The 19768-nt window shown below is 42.9% G+C and overlaps 1 protein-coding gene and 1 long non-coding RNA gene across 10 annotated transcripts in view; one reads left to right on the top strand and one right to left on the bottom strand.

Moving 5' to 3' along the window:
- The first annotated feature begins 20 nt into the window (after positions 1-20).
- On the top strand, positions 21-12375 carry LOC131827195 (uncharacterized). The gene is made up of 3 exons (XR_009351942.1): positions 21-451; positions 4039-4128; positions 11910-12375. It is a non-coding gene; the product is annotated as an uncharacterized LOC131827195 (long non-coding RNA).
- Positions 9390-19768, bottom strand: part of PKP4 (plakophilin 4) — a 247763-nt gene continuing 237384 nt past the window's right edge. For 6 of the 9 annotated variants that reach the window (XM_059167273.1, XM_059167272.1, XM_059167271.1 and 3 more), the window contains exons 18-22: positions 17208-17292; positions 16967-17084; positions 14131-14259; positions 12342-12415; positions 9390-10403 (exon numbers count right to left, since the gene is read on the bottom strand). In XM_059167273.1, coding sequence (XP_059023256.1) covers positions 10155-10403; positions 12342-12415; positions 14131-14259; positions 16967-17084; positions 17208-17292 — 655 coding nt within the window. In that variant the 3' untranslated portion in view covers positions 9390-10154. The remainder of the gene's footprint in view (positions 10404-12341; positions 12416-14130; positions 14260-16966; positions 17085-17207; positions 17293-19768) is intronic. The other 3 variants (XM_059167275.1, XM_059167274.1, XM_059167276.1) reach the window with 2 other exon arrangements.

The following is a 19768-nucleotide window of genomic DNA, read 5'->3' on the forward strand; positions in this document are numbered from 1 at the left end:
GACTTCCGCCCGGAAGACAGACTCTCTTATCTCTTCTCAGGGAGGTGGTTGTCTCACAGCTTGACAACTTGACAGGCATTTTGCGGTTCGGGTGTTCCGCACATAGTCCTCTTTTCTCAGGGGAGCAGGCACTGGAGTTACGTGTGTTAGAACGCCCGATGAGCGTTTTCGTTTGCGAAGTGGGACTGATCGCTTGAACCAGAGCAAAAGAGTCTGTTCTGTGGATAACTGGATGAACCGAACTCACCCTGAACTCCCCAAAGCAGGATTTCAGGCCTCCCCGAGGGCAGAGCGGGCCTGGTGATGCCACTGTGCAGATCCCACCGTCCGGATCCCACAGTGCAGGGGGCTCTGGCCGTCACCTGGGACCACGAAGCGCCCTAAGCTGACCTTTTCGTCCTCTCATCACATGGCCCCTCTCCTGCCCTTGAAGAGGAGTGAGGAGTAAAAAGTGAGTGGAGCGCGAAGGGAAACAAAGAGTTTGCTTCAGGGTTTTCCAGAATGTCCATAGTTCCCTTTTTAGACTCGCAGGGCTGTGAGTGACCATTGTTCAGGAAGGTCTTTTTCCACAGAGTTAGGCTCCCTTTGAGCCTCCTAAACTTTTCCCAGGCGGAACTGCTGGCCTGACCCCCACCTCCAGCCCAGGCCTCAGCTCCAGCTGAGCTGGAGGCAATGGGCTGGCCCAGGCAGGGGAAGAGCGGGGGTCGGGGGTGGGGGGGTGGGATGCTCTCTTGGGTTCCTTTGATCTGCGAGGTCTTTTGCTGCCCATCTGCCGAGACTCACAGCATAGTTTGTGAACAGGCCACTTTGTAGTTTTCTGTAGTTTTAAAAACATCAACTTTGATTTGAGCAAATAAGGTGTTTTCCTAGGTATGTTTGCCCAGGCAAACATTAAAACTAGTTTGCATTCTTTGAGCCTAATTTGGCCCAGGAGCTAGTAGGACTAGGAAGGATGTTCCTGATTCTGAGAGAGATTGTCACATGGGTTTACTTGAGCATAAACACAGAGTATGTGAAGGTTGGAGCCTTCTGGTCTCCTCTGAGACCCAAAGGGCTAAAGGGGCTCCAAAATCCAACAGATCTAAGTTACAGTCTTCCATTGATGTGAGCTTGGAACACTTACTCTCCATTTCTTAGGACAGTTTTTTCTCTTATAGTCTGTCTTAGGACTGTTGTAAGATTAAATGGATAGGGGCACCTGGGTGGCTCAGTGGGTTAAAGCCTCTGCCTTTGGCTCAGGTCGTGATCCCAGGGTCCTGGGATCGAGCCCCACATCGGGCTCTCTGCTCAGCAGGGAGCTTGCTTCCCCCTCTCTCTCTGCCTGCCTCTCTGCCTACTTGTGATCTCTGTCAAATGAATAAATAAAATCTTTAAAAAAAGGTTAAATGGGATAATGTGGATAAGGCACTAGCACAGTCTTTGACACCAGTAAACATTCAGCAAAGGTTTATTCTAAGGTTTGTTTTTACTCAAAATCAGTGAGAGAAACTCACTGTTGTTTCTTTTTCTTTTGCTTGACCTTCTTCTTGTCCTGAGTTCAGCTGATTTTCTCCTTAACCCCCTGCCAATCGTATTTATTTCCTGACACCTTTGCTTAAAATTAATCTGAAGTTCAGCTTGAGTCCCTTTTGCTCTCTGAGGCTTTCCTTGACAGCTCAACTCAGACTTGATGGGTTCAGTGAGGCTCAAGTTCTTGAGGTAATGGCAGCCTCATAAGCCTCCAGGTTTTTCCAAGATGCCTAGGTCATTGTATGGGAATACTCCACAGACTCATAATGAGTTAAAGTGACTCACCTGAAGAAGGTGGCTGCTGTTGTGAGTCTACCAGGCTTCAGTCAGGAGCACACAGAGCTATAGGTCTCCAGCCAGTTGCCTAAGGTCAGTCATGGACTGTGCAATGGCTATTACTACTTTGTTTGGTTTTACTGGAGAAATTTTGTTAATATAATCTTACATGGACATATGGTATAGAAACTGCTCATGGTGGGCTGCTATTGATACAGTAGGGAGATGGGTCCATAGTCCTTCTCCATTGACTCCTGAGGTGCTTTTGTGGACACCCATGGCTTTGCCCCTTGGAGACTAGAAGTCATAATGAGAGTGGGGTTTCTGACCACAGATTACTGATGGTAACTGGCTTTTGATGGTTAACTTCTAAGCTAGGAGATGGAATAGTAAATTGAACCTGACCTGCTGGGGACAACCTGAACCTGAGAAATTTCATCCACTTTTGGTTATCTTTCAAGTCTAGGGAGGGATGGGTACTATGGCTTCTCCCCAAGCACGGAATTAATACAACACAGGTCTCTGGCATGGGGCTTACATTCATAGGAACCAAAGTAATGGAAGGGTAGGCATCACCTCATAGAATGATCTGAATCCTACACAGAGACTGATTGTGACTTTCCCTTATCCATCTCCTCATTTTCCTTATCAACAGAACCCCTGCATGAGTAGAGATGGCAATGAGCCCAGGTAAAAATAAGATGTAGGGGTGAGGAAAGGTCTTTTAAGAGAATGATTTAGTTGGCAGGTTCAACTTTCCTACTCCTTTCTCCTTGTTAAAGAATGAAGATGTGATGGCTGGAGATTCAGGCGTCAGCTGGGAAGCCATAAAGATGAGGCCCATGCCCAGAGAATACGATGAAACCTGGGTCCAAGAGGACATTTTAGAGCCACCATCCTAGTTTTGGTCTGTTTTTCTATGTTCATTCCAATATGTGAAGGAGAGAAAACCCAAAACCTGTAACTCATCTTGTTGAAGCCACAATTTTGGAGACTTTGTTATTACCAGTCAATTATAATTCCCTAGTGATGATAGATCGCCACTATGACTCAGTGATGTGGCCTTGGAGGACAATATTAGTAATTTCAAGTGGTATTGGACCAGCTTTTCTCCAATTAAGATGTTTTATAATTATAGGCTTGAAGAGTTTCAATACCACCTCACATTTCTGTTGATAGTTTTTCTTTATAGAAGAGTTAATTATCAAAGAAACAATTAAAAAGTATGGCACATGAGAGAAAAATGAAAAAGGAGGCACCTAATTATTTGTAAACTGAATAAACACACCATTATCTTTTGACCACAGTTTACAGACAAGAATGATCATACAGGTTACTAAGTCTAGACATAATTGCAGTGATGTTGGTGGATGTATAAATATTTTAATCACTTAGCTATAGAATGTGCTTCCTGGTTTGTCTTCAGAAAATATTTTTGTAAAATCTTGAAATACATTCCTCACAGCACAGCCGTCTCTATAATGGCCAGATCTCCTCCTATGATGGTATTTCCATCCTGGAGCCCATTTGGATTGAATTTTTTCCTCTAGTTCTCAGGAAGCTGGGCATACCTCATTCTACTCATTCTCATACCTGGGAAGGAAAGAGAGTTCCTTGCATTGGGCTGGGACAGCCACTGTCTCTGAAGAACTCTGAAGAGAGATGCTAGAGGGATGTCACCCTCCCTGAAGTCATTTTATTAGATTAGTACTCAGTGGATGGCAGCTCATCAAGGCCAAAGCTCAACATGTTACATTTTATTGCCAGCAAATGAAGGCAAATTTCAGGGGTGTTTCCTCTGGGGGAGCAAATGAACAGTTATAGGGGATTTTTAAGGGAAGAATTGGATATTTTCCCTTTGAGCTCAGAATTACACCTTTGACTCAGCACAAGTTGTGTATAGTTGTATTTTACAAGGTAGTGCCTTGGTCAGCTCTGGAATCACTGGGTTGTGAATGGAGGGTTAAATAGTCCCTTGTATTCTGAAGTCTTTATCAAAATTTCCCCAACCATTGGATGGGCTTTAATAATGAAAGAGCTAGTTATGGCTCATGCAGACAATTATGATAGCACAAAATGCTTTTTAGTGATTTCGAGTTAGAATTAGGCAACAGCAATAGGCACAAACAGCCACTTATGGGACATGCCAGCTGCTTCCAGCAAAGCTGCTGACATAAAACAGGGAATGGCACTAAAACAGATACAATTCAAGTCATAATTTGCTTGCTAATAATTTCTTTTTTGTCTCTACAGCCTTGAAGGATTGTCCTGAATAAGTGCATTCATCAAGACAGCAAGCCAAGCCATCAGGCAGATGAATAACAGCAAACTGCCATCACAAGGGTGAGTGAAACTGGAGACAAAAGTCATGGTCTTCTAAAGTGAGGCATCAGAAAGGATGAATACCCAACTTTCGTAGCAACATGGACAGGACTGGAAGAGATTATGCTGAGTGAAATAAGTCAAGCAGAGAGAGTCAATTATCATATGGTTTCACTTATTTGTGGAGCATAACAAATAGCATGGAGGACATGGGGAGTTAGAGAGGAGAAGGGAGTTGGGGGAAATTGGAAGGGGAGGTGAATCATGAGAGACTATGGACTCTGAAAAACAATCTGAGGGGTTTGAAGTGGTGGGGGGGTGGGAGGTTGGGGTACCAGGTGGTGGGTATTATAGAGGGCATGGATTGCATGGAGCACAGGGTGTGGTGAAAAAAATAATGAATACTGTTATGCTGAAAATAAATAAATTAATTTAAAAAAAATAATAAAGTGAGGCAGAATTGACAAGTACCAGTGGTGAATTGTTACCGTGTAGGGATGGCCGTTCAGGGCTGCACATAGCTCTCTGAGGCTGAGTCCATTCCTTGGCACAGGCTAGCAAAGGGCAGCTATCCATCAGGATGGAAATCGGCTAGAGAATTCCAAACATGGTTTGTATCCTTTGTTCTTTTCCAGCTCCCTCCCCAGAGGCATTCTAATTAAGAGTAAGACTGTTCTCTACTTCTCTAGCAAGGATTTCCTTGACCTACAGCAAAGATCCTTTTGGATTCAAAGTCTGCTCTGCATTTGTAGAGTTAAAAGTCCCATTAGCTGCTCTGCCTCTGATTTCACTGACCTGTTTGTTTTGCTGCTAACACCTCCCTGGTACCTTGCTGAAAGGATGTTCTCCCCACATTCCTTCCCTATGCCTTGGGAGGCACTGAGGTGGATGAGGTATTTATTTACACCTCTCTTTGGATCATTAGGTAAAAGGGGTGACACACTTCTCTCTCTTGGCAACATGTTTAAATATGAGCCTGTTTTACTTCTCAACTTACTTTCTTGTCAACACACATGTAAATCTGTATAAGCATAGCTCATTCAAAAGACATTCCCATACAGTGCTTTTCAAATATGTATTTTCTAGATTTCTGCTTAAATTTAACTTTGGTAAGCTGTCAGCTTTTAAATAGACTTTGTGTATATACTACAAAGAATTTTGTACTACAGTCTTTTGTTTGAGAAACTGCTTTTTGGTCTGCAAATGGTCCTCTGTAGATGGAGGGCTAGGAGAGACTGAAGAGGCGGACCATCCAGATATGTAGGTGACAGATTTAATAAGCAAGAGAATTTGTGAGGCTTGTCTTGGGTGGCGACAAAATGAGCAGATCTCTGCACCTGCCCGCCAGAATCTTTAAAGTTTATATAGAAGCCTTAACTGGGTTTAGTAACATATGCCATCCAGATGGCCTCAATGCCATATTACTATCTCAAGGCTGTGTCCTTGCAGCAGCTTCTAGGGTGGTGAAGGCAAGCAGAATGCTTCTTCTAAGGATGTTTGGGAAGGGGATCGGGGGCCTCTGATTGCTTAGGTCCAGCTCTCAAGTCAGTTGGTGTTCACATCTTCTCCCTGAACATCTCTAACAGCACATCTTAAGTAGATAATTTTGGAAGGTTTAAAATTTATAAACAGATTTTTCTCAACTCTGTAATCACTCTGATTCTAAGTCATAAAACGAAGTCTCAGACAATGTCATCACATATTTCCTTAGTGCCTTTTAAGACAAATGTTAATAACTTTTTAAATTGGAATAAACATTGTATGTGATAAAATGCACAGATCTTAGGTGAACATTTTCATGACTTTTGATAAATGTATATACCTGTGTAAGAGCACCGCCCCAATCAAGATATAGAACATTTCCATCATCTCCAAAAGTTCTGTAGTCAGTATCCACCCGCAGAGGCAATAATGGTTCTGACTTCTACCAGCATAGATAAGTTTTACCTCATATTGAAATAGGATCATCCATTCTTGTAAGTATCTGTGGCTATTCTTTTTTAGTTCTGACTAGTATTCTATTACATAAATGTTACCATTCTCTCTTCTCCTGTTGGAGATTTGGGTTGTTTCCAGTTTTTGCCTATTATGAATAATGCTGTTATAAACAACTTTTAAAAAATCTAGTGAAGTGAACAGCAAGGGCCAAGTTTACAAATATTTTTTTCCTTATAATATGATTTGATCATAGAAATAATATCACCATCCAGTGGATTTAGATCTGTGATGCTTTAAATGTATTACTGAGGCCCCCCAACAAAAGGGTTATCTTGTGGAGGATTTTATTTCAATGGGCCTATATTCAGAGGCATGACTCAGAACGTCCTAAGGAGAGTTCTCAGCCCACCTAAACTGTCATACACACCAAGACTGATGAGGAACCAAGTTTCCCAAAACATGGTGCATGTAATACTAGTTGTGGTGGACAGTGAATTCTGGTGGTCCCTGGAAATTTGTGTGTTTAGTAATTAAGTGTTCATTTTTATGGTGACTTTTTAGGTATGGCAGGTGATGGTTTTTCCTTCAGGGATAGTTTCCTTTGGAAGATTAAAGACAAATATGAACATTTTTCATTAACTAATAGCTCAGTTGGAACTCAAATGACTGAATTTTAAAAACACTGGTGTCGTAGTTAAGATAGACCGTGGTACTAATCTGGCCTTGGCCACTTACAGACTGTGTCATTTTCAGCAAGTCGCTCCATGGGTGCTTTAGGATCTGTAAAATGGGATATTAGTACAGATTTCATGCAGTTACTATAAAGGATAAATGATAATATATGTGATACTTAGAGCACACAGTGTGTGCTCGAGGAAGTGAACTATTGGTATTTCACTGCAATAATTAGTCATGTGGACAACCAAATATTGGCCAGGGATTAATTATTGGATTAATGGGTCTGTAAGGTCAACATTTCTGATACTCATGAAACATCCTTGGGCTTGAAAAGACATAACTTTAAATAGTGCATAAGCAAAAGATAACATACTCTGGCAAGAAAGAAAACCTCACCTCTCACATTTCACGTTTAAAATCAGTTATGGTACTCCATAACTGTATCAAAAGTAACAGTATCTCTGTCTCTTTATGATACTCCACAGTTATGATACTCCATAACTGTATCAAAAGTAACAGTATCTCTGTCACTTTTCCAGGCAAACTCCACACCTGAAATTCTGACAACGAAAATGTCAGGTCACAGGAAGGTAGAGGGTAATGGCATGTGGGCCAAGTGGCTTTCACCTTGACTGCACATGACAGTCATCTAGGGAACTTTTCAAAAATACTGGTGCCTGGACCCCATTTCTTGTGCTTTTGATTAGTCAGGATAAGGCCCTCCTAGTTGTGAAAGCTGCCCAAGTGGTTCTAAAGTGCAGTCAGGGTAAAGACACACTGGTCTAGCTCTCCAACATTGGCTCAGTTCAGCTCTGACCTTGAGGGATGCAAGTGAAACTGCACTGAGCAGAACCACAGACCTCTTCCTGGGGGTTGAATTCTGCATGCTATCTTGTAACGGAAGGGCAGCAATGCAAAGTCAACTTTGGGGGCACCTGGGTGGCTCAGTTAGCCAAGTGTCTGCCTTTGGCTTGAGTCATGATCTCAGGTTCTGGGAGCGAGCCCTGTGTCAGGTTCCCTGCTCAGTGGGGAGTCTGCTCAGGATATTGCCCGGGATACTCTGCCTCCTCCCCCCTACTCATGTTCATGCTCTGTCTCTGTTAAATAAAATCTTTAAAAAAGAAGTCAACTTGATTATAGCAGAGCTTGTTTATTCTTACACTTTGGAAGGGAGAGTTGGATTAGCTTTTTGATCAGTGATACAGTTTTGTATCTTTCAGGCTCTGTCTATAGCTTCTTATCTCTAGTCATAAGGAAGGAGCCTTATAGGGCATCTGATCTGCCCATTCCTCACCCACAGGCCTCTTTCTGGCCCCTTAGGAGGTCCGGGTTGATGCCCAAGTGAGGAGTTCTTTGTAACCCAAATTTGGATGTTTTCTGAAATGCTGCCTGTCTAAGTTAGGGACCTGGGTCCACTAAGTTACCCAAAGACAAATGAGGTCACTAAAAGCAATAGTCAGTTTCTGTCACTTAGCTCATGCCAGCTATAGATTCTGTTGTATTCCTGACTCCTCGAGAGAGGGCCTTCAACCCAGACATGAAGATGTCAGGTTCAAGGAAGTCAGTGATTCAAAGCACAGATGGCTACCTAGATATCTCAAAAGTTTTAATGCCATTTTCTTGGGAAAGTCTGGCAGTGTCTGCCATCTAGAGGGCTGTTCGCTGAAATCTGCCAGGGTATGCGAGGCCTAGGGCAGCTGGGCAGTCTTACTGTGGGTCATTTCGGAAGGCATGCACGTCAGAAACTCCCCCACTGACAGACTTTAGGAGTATTTGTTTGTATTTGGATTTCCATTTCACTTTGGATTCTAATCTTGGGCTGCAGGTCATCAACAAGAGAAAGCATTTTTCTCCTAGATCTCCTTCCATATTCTCACAAATATAAGCACACGTTCTAACCTATGATTTATACCTCATTTGCAGGATATACTGAGCTTAGTCAACAGCTCTGTGTTTGACTTGCCATATGGGCTGTTTGCCATGTAAGATCCAGGGTAGAAACTGTACGACTTAGGAGGCCTCCTGGGGCTTGTGCCCCTCGTCTCGACAAATGGAGAAAAAGCTTACCAGTAATGCTTCTTGGTTATTGGAACCCCTTTCACGGATGTGGGCTTCCTCCACTCTCTCTCTAATCCAGGGATTATTGTCTCATGGGATCATTCAGCAAAATAATTATTTAGAATTTGTTTTAGTTTCCTGCATTGGTGTTAGCAAATTAAGTGCCCAAACGTTATTTTTACCTAGTTACTGAGTTCTTTAAAAAAAAACTGCCAAAAGGAGTCATTATCAGTTTAGTTAGGGCTTGTCTTACCAGATGTAATTTCATTCAGGTGAAAAGCTGTGTTAAATACATACAGCAGTCTGAAGACAAACAAAACAAAACAAAACAAAACAAAAAACAAACCAACAACCCCCCCCCAAAAAAAACCCCAAGTACATTAGATTCAAAACAGATTCCTCCAAATAAAAATACTAAGGTAGATAAAGATGAGGAAATTTCATAGTTTCATTCTTTGGTATGGTCCCTCTCATAAAGTGTATAAAACTAGGAAAGTCCATAATACTCAGATATATTTAAGCTATTTCCAACATGCAGTTAGGTTCACATTTATAGAATGTGCTTTTCCATATTATACACAGAAAATAAAAAAAGAACAGGGAACAAATTTCCAAGGATGAAATTTCCACATTTATTTTTCTTTCATGTGCATAGAAAATGGCAGTGAAGTGTCCTATGAAAAAGGCAGGGAATGGGCATGGCGCTTCTATACCAGACTGGACTTTGTGCTTCAAAGGTACACTATTCATTTTGAAAACAAAGGATGTTATAATTTGTTTTTAATTGCTAACAACTCCTTGGGTTTCCCATTTGTTTTTTAAGCTGTCAGTTTTCTTCAAATCTCTTTTCAAATGACACACTGCATTACAAATGATGGCACTTAACCAATGTGGCATTTCCATATTTACACCAACAAAAGAAATTTACAAGACATAATAGCATACAATCTTGACATTTAGTAATAGCAATAAAACATGAAGGGCATCCATTTTTTTTTATTTTTTTCTGTACAAACTATCAGAACATAACTTTATTCACATTAAAAAAATCATCTTTAATTTGATTTGACCTACACATCCCCCAACTCATTTCACCCATTTCTCAAACCTCTCATCACATCGCCCACACCTTCACCCGACTACAGAATCTACAAGTAATTAGATCTAACACCTAAATAGAGCTTAGAAAGTCCTCTCTCCCAAAGGTTTCCTTACTTCCCTGATAATTCCTCAAAAAAGAAAAAAAAAAATATGCTCTTCACTCAGTCCTTCCATTTCACTTTCACATTTCATCAGCAAATCAGCAAGACGGATTTTTCATTTCAATCCAAACAAGGTTAGAAAGAAGAGTTCCTCTATCGAGCATCTTGATGCTACACCCACGAGTCTGGGGACCCTGGGTACTGTTCTGCCCTATAAGAAGGTCGTTTTGTGGAATAAAAGTCTACATAATTTGTGGTCGATTTCAGTCCATACTGTGTTGAATAATCAGAAGAAGCTGGAAAGTGAACTCGGTCATCAAAATAAGGATCTTCATAGCTATGAGGAGACTGCAAATACAATCTGTATGCGTCAAAGTTCTTTCTGTTGGAGTCATCTTGACTATAGTACAGCTGTTGATGCTGTTGATGAAATGAAAAAGCAAATAAATGAAAGCAATTTTTGGAAATATGTGTTTAAGGGAAATTAATGTGGGTTTCCTGCTTCATATTTTTAAAGCAGTATTTAATATTTGTGCATATATGATTCAGAGTTCTTTCTGGTACACGCTGTATATTTACTATTAGAGTGTAAGGATTTTAAACTATGTTTACAAGTGGGCTGGCAGAGTTTGCTCAAGTCCTGTTCTAGGGCCTCTAGAAGTTGGTGTGTCTGGAGAGCCCAAGATGGCCCCTTGCTACCTCTTTCCCCCTTAGGGGTCCAGTTCTGTGCTCTGCTGTGGAGTGGTCTGTTACCTGGGCATGCCCAATGAAAGGATAGCCTTGATTTTTGCTTTGACACAGGGAACCATGAGTAGTACATCATGAATTTGACTGTAGATTAGATATTCATGCTTCAGATAGTTGTGTATGTACAGAACCATCCTTTAAAACATTTACCTCAGAGATGAAGATTGAGTCCATCCCTCACTTTTAAAAGAAATGTGAGGTATTGTTAAAGGAGTAAGCAATCTCTGGGCAGCAGGATAATAAGATTGGGAGAGACACGTGAGCAAATAGGTCTAAAGGAAACACCTTCCCCATGTCAGGATTAATAGATTTGTAAGAAAGCAAGGTGAAATCCATGTGGGCATCCACCTCAGGGTACCCTCCCCTAATTTCCTTTTGTGTTACCTTATCTCATCTCTGACCTCATTTCTTCAAATATGGAGAAAAACTGTCATGGCTCTTAATGTCTGTTTTCCCTCTTGATCATGCCCCAAACCCCCCATTTAGTAAGATGTAACAAATTCATCATGTACATATAAACATCATGTTCTGAAACTAAATTCATTCTAACATTAAAAGCATTTTAGAGCTAAATTCCCTTTTTAAGTTAGTTATGATTTTAAGATTTTTTTTTCTCCTGACTTAAAAACTATAGGATAAATTATGAATAATTTGGGAAGTTCTTTTTTTTTTTCCATCTACAGAGAAAAAATGATGAAATGGAGGGAGGTCTTATGAGTAACCTTATCTGAAGTTCAGGATGCAGGGTTGTTTGGAAAACCCTAGCTGCTTTTGTATTATTGGAAGGTAAAAGGAGAGATCAGATAACCTATGTGAGTATGGCATCACGAAGGACTGATATAGGGGTGCCTGGGTGGCTCAGTGGGTTAAAGCCTCTGCTCAGGTCATGATCCCAGGGTTCTGGGATTGATCCCTGCATCAGGCTCTATGCTCAGCAGGGAGCCTGCTTCCACCCCTCTCTCTCTGCCAACTTGTGATCTCTGTCAAATAAATAAATAAAATCTTAAAAAAAAAAGGACCGATAAAAATTTTAGGCCCTGTGAAAGCAGAGCTTGGATGCCACAACCATTAGTTCCCACTCTGATGGAGAATGGGGTCCACCCCAGTAGGGCTGAATCCCCTTGGACTTCTGAGATTAATGGAGACCTGGCCACTGACTCAAGTGTTTTCAAACCACAGATGCTTGGATATGGAGGGAGTCATGAAGATGGGAAATGAGATGTACAAAAAAGAACTGTGAGATGAGAGAATGAAGTGTGCTTACCACCTTTTTCAACCCAGAGGATGGAAGAGAATTTGGAGGTTAACAGAAAAAAGGAATGGGAAAAGGAGATTGTTGGGCAAAGAATACGCATTAAAGACTTCTCAGGTGGTTCCCATCAGTGGCAATGGTGGTCTCAGCAGCATGGATTTGAGTACTCAAGCACATGAGGCTACTGTGGAAGTGCTTTGCTTAAACCACAGATGAGCTTCTGAGGAGCAAAGATCCCCAGGGAAAGCTCCTTGGCCCCTGCTGTGTTGGGCCAGCTCTGGTAGGTCAACCGGCGCGGACCCCTTACGGTGTTGATCCCTGCTAATCGGCCTTCTGTAAAAATGATACTGCAAATTCACCTGTAGCCGTCTATTTTGTTCTCTTGCTGGTGAGGAATAGGAACTGATGTAAATTGGTGAAGGTTTGCTGGAGCCTGTAAGAAAATATTTTATGAAATTAAAACTAATGCTCATTACTCCGGGCCATTAGGCTGTGTGGGCTCCCTGCACTAGGGCTGGTGCAGTCCCTGACAGGGCCTGCCTTTCCCAATACCTGGACAGGCAGCCGTCTGAGTTCCCCGGATCTAGCCTGGCAGCTGCTCACCTTAGGGCTGTTAGGGGATAATGGATATGGCAAAGATAAGTCACATGTGTGTTTCACCAAAAAGCAATATCAATCCAAAAAGGTTGCCTTCTCAACCTCTGGTCACTGTGGGGAGCTGTGCATACCTGTGAAGATTTCCCTGGCTGTCTCTGAACCAGGCCTTGCTCCTTGAGCCAATGGACATCGCTTTTCCAGGGCTCTGAGATAGAGCACTGGGTCAGATGGGGGAAGGGAAACATATTAGAACAAGCTCCCTGCCTTCAGAACAGATAGGATCCAAAGTCCTGGGTCCCGAAAGGAGCAGGCACAGGCGTGTTCTAAGCAGTCTGGCCACATGGGGGCACAGTCTTGTGTCTGCCATCTTTAAGTACATTTTAAAACAAGAATCTGATAATCAGATGGCTATGTTGTTCAAGAGTCCACAACAGACTCCCGATGATGTCACTGGCTACCATTCTAGTACTGTTAGGGCTAGCAAAGATTTTTTTTTTTTAATGAGGAAAATGAAACATACTTGAGGCAAATTAGTTTATTGAAGCAAGCAAAGAAGATACAGAAGGGCATGCAGGCTAAAGAGGCGATCTTTAAAATAAAGCAGGCTGCTGCAAATCTGAAGCAACAATGCACTTCAGTTTGTGCATTTCCTTTGCAAAGAGCTTGATGTTTGAGATGTAGCATCTGCAATTTTCTGAGCTATTAATTGCCATAGTAACAATCGTCGATTAGTAAACAGTCCTGTGAAATCACAATTTCAAAGACAACAGCACAACTGAGACGGCTCCCCCAGCAGTTGTTAAGTTGCCACCAGCTTTCATTTCTTTTTAATAAATAGGGTTTTTTTTTTTGGAGGAAAGAGTATTCTTTTGTGGTAGCTCAGTCACACTCGTATTTGAAAGCTCTAGAGTAGTTATAATTTGCCAGAGAGTTGAGAATGGGGACAATATGAAATCTTGGTAACTCTTTGGGCTGGCATCCTTTACATAAATTAGATGCCCAGCTTTCTGAATGACATAAAAATATGAATACTATGCAACATTATTTTTCTTATTCTTAAAATATAATCACCGCAGGAAGAATCACATTATACATTTTGTTATTCATTCAAACTCTTTTCCATGAAAATGTAAATGAAATTGATCTCCATTCTCAGATTTGAATTTAAGAGATGAGCCAGTCTAGGAGATGCAGCCTTGCAAAGCATTCCAGAATGCAGAGTTCTGACACAGGGGAAACACAGGGAGACACTGCAAAGACAGGGCGGAAGCAGAGCGAAGGGACTGTACTGGGGGACAAACAGAAACCATCTCTCTTGGAAGCGGTGCTCTTTTTATTTGTGGTCAGTAGGCCACTACCTTAACTTGTTTTCCTTAAAACAAGCGGAAAAGACAACAACCCCGGAAGCAGGAAATGGAGAGACTGGAATGGGGTCAGCTGCTGGAGGACCGTCTCAATACAGGCAAGGGCTACTTCCCAGGCCGCTGGCGGGGTGCCTGGAAATGAGTGGCTTTTCGAGATAGTCTATCACACACCCAGCTGGCGTCTTACCAGGGTATAGGCCTTTATGTGTGGCATCCCCTTGGCTATTGTAATACTGCATAGGTGGCTGGGTCCTATCGTATTCAGAGCGAGGGTCTCTGATTCCTAACAGTGCTGGTGAGGAGGAGGTGCTGCCGACTGAAGGGAGAGGCAGAGGAGGAGGGAGAGAGAAAGGAGAAGAAAGAGAAAGCAGACTGTCAGTGTCTCTGCAAAATCCTCTCTGGAAAAATAAAGGTCAGCAATTAGAAATGCTACGCAGCTGGTGCTGAAAATCAGCTCTCAGAGATCCTGTGTGTTGAAGAGCAGCCAGCGCTAAAGCCTGGGAAGGACCCCCAGGCCTGCTGCTGAGAGACCTGGAGCCAGGATGGCCCTCCCAGAGCTGCAGCAAGAGCTGAGGTGCGGGCTGCCTGGTTAGGGGCGCAGGGCCCAAGCCGTGCAGCCTTCTCAATGGTGGGCCTCTAAGACTCCAGTCGGTCTTTACAATAGTGGGAGAATAACTTATTAGCCATGTAAGAGTTCCATTTGCTATTTTATGATCTCAGTTCTGTTGCTTGTAAAACACCCATCTATTATCCTTTATGGACAGCTCTTAAGTAAATAGGTGTTTTATGGCATATTTTGATTTTTTTAGTTATTTCAAAAATATCTGCATCTTGAAATGTGTTTGAGTATAAGTGCCCAGCCCATAAAATTTATAGTTCTTTTTATGGTGATCAGCTGTCAGGAAAATTTTGTAAACTCAGTAAGACTGGTTTCTCAAGAAGTTCACAGTGCTAACAAGCCGAGCCTTGCAAAAGACCAGACATTTTTTTTTATCCCAGTTAGAGCCAAACATTTAATAATAAGTATCTACCCATAGGTCTCCTTTTGAACATTTCTGCACAGAAGGAAAGCATCACACTATTTTTTTCTCATTAAAAAGTCCTCTGGCTTGCACGGAAGTTAATTCTAAATAAAAGTGGTCACTTGCTCACTTGACCCACTGGAAAGCAGATGTCCCCCACCCCCAAGCCTTGCAGCCAGGGGTTCTGCAGGCCTTGATGCTTTCAGAGGCAGACTGACACTGAAATATTTTCTCTAAAAGGTCCCTTCACTGACACAGGGTTACTGTGTGTTCAACAAAGGTGGGTGTGCACAGGCAGTGTCTGTGTGCTACTCACCTTGCTTACTTTCTGGAAGGTAAGAGGACAAAGAACGTGCCCACCTACTTCCCACAAGTACATTAGCAAGGCATCAGGTTAGTGCTGAGAGATAGGAGGATTAGCCCTTAGAATAATTGGAGCAACAAGTATGAATTATATCTTACCTCTGAAACAGAATCCAAACAGGTACCTAGGAACTTGGACGGGCTCATCAGCACTGTCCAGTGTGTACATATGAGGTCCTCAAAATAGGTTCATTGCTTAGTAACTACGCCCTCATCAGTCTGAAATTATTCTTTTGCCTATACTACATATGCCTTTTGTTAAGCAGCCAAATCTCTTGTTTCCCCTGACACCCCTATTTCTAAGTTCCTAAAGGATTCTGAGCTTTTTTGTAAAAGAAGACAGCCTCAGGCTACACCTGGGAGCTCAGCAAGGATGTCAAAAACCAAGCGTAAGTCTCTTTGAAGAAAACAACTCAAAATTTAAAAACTAAGATAAAAATATACACCATACGCAGCAGGCACAGATGATTTAAAAAAAAAAAAATCCTCATACAAGTGGAGATGTCCAATTATGTGGCAAGAACCGCCAGTCCTATATTTGTCTTTTTGGTCACATTTGTCCACATGAGAAATAAGACTGCCAGCAGTAGCACAGTTGAATACAACAGATAATATTTATATGTCAGAATGGGGGATTTAAAGCCAAATAAAAAAGGTATTTATTACTTTTCCTATTTCATTTAGTTAGGAATTAAATTTATAGAACTTGGCTTGGCAGTAATATTCTGCCCTTATATATAAAAAACAGTCTGGGGGCTCCTGGGTGGTTAAGCCTCTGCCTTTGGCTCAGGTCATGACCTTAGTGTCCTGGGGATGGAGTCCCAGTTCTCCCTCTAACTCTAACCCCAGCCCAACTTTCTCCCTCTCTCTCTCTCAAATCTTAAAAAAAATAACAACCCCTTCTCCCCCCAAGTCTGAGTCTCAGAACATTCTTTCTACTAAATTAGGCACTAAGAAGTAGGTAGTGTGGTTGCCAAGATTCCCAATTTACACATCAAAGGGAATTCCTGCAAACCCACCTGTAGGGCCTGTTGCCATCAGCCCTGGATCTGGGGGTGGGTGGGAAGGCAGTCCTGGAATACAGCCAGGGGATGGAGGTTTAACTGGGAAGGAGGAAGGTGCAGAAGATTGTGGCTCCCCCAAATGCTGGTATGAAGATCATGTCTAAAGGACTCTGTTTCTAAGAGTTCTCACCAAGAAAACTAAAAGATCACTTTGGAGGAGATTCTAAACGTATGGCCAGTGGGCAGGTAGGGCAGCTGTTTTCAAGTGTAACTAGTGGTTCTCCAAGTCTACTCCTCCACTCCAGCATCCACATCATCTGGCCAGCCTGTCAAACATGGAGTCCCCAGCCCCTTCTCAAACCTAGTGAAGCAGAACCTTGGGGGAAATGGGATAGAGGGCCTCGGGATACATTTACGTGTAAACTTGCATAAACTTAAAATGGAAGGAGGAAAGTGGGTCTGTGGTTTCCAGTGGCATGTAATTCCCAAAGAAGGCTCTTGGATTGAAAAGCAAATACACCTCCTAAGTGTTTGGAGGTGACAGGCTTAATAGTCTACGTTCAGTCTTCTTTGGCTGGAAAATGACATCTGTCACACAAATGTTCCCCCGAAGGAGTGGAGTTTGCCTACTGACCTGACTGAATGATGGGTGACATCTGTTGGTTGGTGGTAGACAAGGAAGGATGTGATTTGAATCGGTCTCGCTCTAACGTTGACACAGGTGTAATAAAATGGTTCTGATTCCACCCATCCTGTGGAGTTAAAAGAGAAAAAGAAACCTCTCAAAATGAATAATGACATTTCATTACAATAAATGACTATGAATGTGTGCTCTGATGAATGCTAATTATGCCAGAGCTATTCTTGTAAGTTACCTTTTTATAAATGCTCCGGAGGTCCCGATATTGCCATAATGTATTCAAGACCTGGGCTGCTGCCTTCACCACTTTCAGAGATGATCTAAGGAGACAGCGAAGATGTTAATGAACGTGGGCGGCACAGCCTCAGGCTCACTTGCAGAGATTCAGGCTGCAAAACAGCGGCCAAGAGGCCATCTCTCCAAGGACCAGAGGGCACAGGGGCCGCTGCTGGAAAACATAACCAAGGGATCCGGTGTACCTGGGAGCTGGGCAAGTTCAGGGCCAGCCAGGGTGGCAAGGACTGAAGTGAGGCTCTCAAGCAGTCAAGTCTGTGGTGAGAGGCTGTGACTGGGATAAGCAGTGACTCTCTGAGCTGGGGGCCTCTTTTGGGTGTCAGCCCCTAGCCTCCCCTTGTATCTCCCAAGGAGCTGACCTTGCTGGTGCTTTGGGATGAAAGCAACCATGACCATGAAACCTGAGGGTCAGAGGACCCTCCGAGTTAATCTGTTTTCCCATAAATAGGGCTTTATATAAACACCTGCATTGCCTTATCATTTGTGCCTCTACATTAACAAATGTACACCTGTGCCCTAATGTTCAATGTGGAAAACAGGGATGGTTGTAAATTCTCCTCTCTGAAGACATTTGCTGAATATTGGCCTTTTGTTCAAGCACTGCTGGCCATGAGTCACTGCTTTTCACCTCGGGAGCTGTTCCCCTAACTCAGTGGCCTCAGCGGGAAGTGTAGCTTCCTGCCTCAACACAGGCTCCAGACACCACACCAGGGGGTGGATCAGTGCTTGGGGAGTCAGCTGGAAGGATAATGGAATACTTCTTGAGAATTCATTTCCGCACTAAAAATTTGACTTCAAGTGTGTATTACAGGATCTAAAATCTGATTTCCTCTCCTTATCTTCTCAGTTAAACTCTCATGAAAGGGAGGAGTAGCAAAGTGAGCAGACCGGAAGTATGCTCTCTGCTCCAAACAACAGGATATGGGTTGCAGTGATTCCAAGGGCTTCAGCAAGGACAGAGTATTGCCAAGTTCAGGGGTGGCACAGTCTGTTCCTAGAGGTTGGGCATTTCTGCATCCATCTCCACTACCACCTCCCATCCAAGACTCCCCACACCTCTTTTAAAAGATTTATTTATTTGACAGAGATTACAAGTAGGCAGAGAGGCAGGCAGAAAGAGAGAGAGAGGAGGAAGCAGGCTCCCCGCTGAGCAGAGAGCCCGCTGTAGGGCTCAATCCCAGGATCCTGGGATCATGACCTGAGCGAAGGCAGAGGCTTTAACTTGCTGAGCCACCTAGGTGCCCCTCTAAGACTCCTTATCAATGTTCCTCATTGAGTCAAGGCTAGAACCAGTTCAGACCACCCCCTCAAAGCTATTCTAAATTTTCTATTTCTTTAAAAAAGAAGAGTTACATATTTTCATAACTCTAATTCTGCTCCTCCAATTTCTCATCTTCTCGGAAATGTGTGACTTCAGTAGTGTTCAACTGGACAAGTCTCAGTCCTCATCCTCCCTGGCTGAGTAGGAGCACCTGACATGTGCTCACCCTTGACACACCTCCTCCCTCGGCTTCCTGCACACCCTCTTCTGTATGCTTTGGTTCCTCATTCTTGAGATCTTTTGCTGGCTCCTTGGCCTCTAGCTATGAGCCCTGAAACCTCTTTGGTTCTCCATCTACATTTTTCTTCCTTATTCATCTTAGCCTATTTCACTTTTCTAAATATGCCATTTATACACTGACTCCCAAATTTATATATGTAGCTTGGACATCTATCCTGAACTCAAGTATATTCTACTGCTGACCATACATGGATATCTAATAGAGGTCTCAAATGTCACTTGTCCAAAACAAACACCTGGTCTTCCCTAAAAAATCTGCTTCTGCAGGCTGCTTCACTTTGGTGACTGCAATTTCATCACATTGTCTTTTTTGCCAAAGACCTTGGGGTCTTTGACATTTTCCTCCTCTCCTGCTGCTCATCTGATCCCTCAGCAAATTCCATGGACTCTTTCAACCATGTCAGAATCAACCGCTTCTTCACCGCTACAATTGTTGACATCATTAGTCTCTACTTGGTAGAAGGGAAGATTTGTCAAGTCACAGTGACCCCTTTAAGGGAAGTCAGACCATGTCCCTCCACTGCTGAACAGTCTCCAGTGGCTTTCAGTTTTCCACAGAAAATCTAAGTCCTTACGCTGACCCAAAGGGTCCTATATTTCTGGTTACGTTTCCTCCCCCCAGCTCCTCCTGACTTGCTCTGTTCCCACTAGCTTTCCACTGTCCACCACACGTGAGGTCCTTCCCTTCCTTCTTACCACCTTTCCTGATTTTATTATTTGCTCCATCTGCATCTGACAGGTGGTGTTTCTTACTCACTGGTACTTCATCTATGTCCCCCAGGAACGTAAGCTACCATGGGGTAGGGGTTGTTGTGTGATCTTGCTGCTGTAGTACATAGCAGGTGGGCAGTGAACTTGGTGAATGACTCCTAATCGAAGATCAGTGTGTGTTCAGAGGCCAACCTGAGCTGATCCAGGACTTTCTGAGTCTCTTGTTTTGA

The sequence above is a fragment of the Mustela lutreola genome, chromosome 3 (assembly GCF_030435805.1).
Source record: "Mustela lutreola isolate mMusLut2 chromosome 3, mMusLut2.pri, whole genome shotgun sequence".
NCBI classification, from domain to species: Eukaryota; Metazoa; Chordata; class Mammalia; order Carnivora; family Mustelidae; genus Mustela; species Mustela lutreola.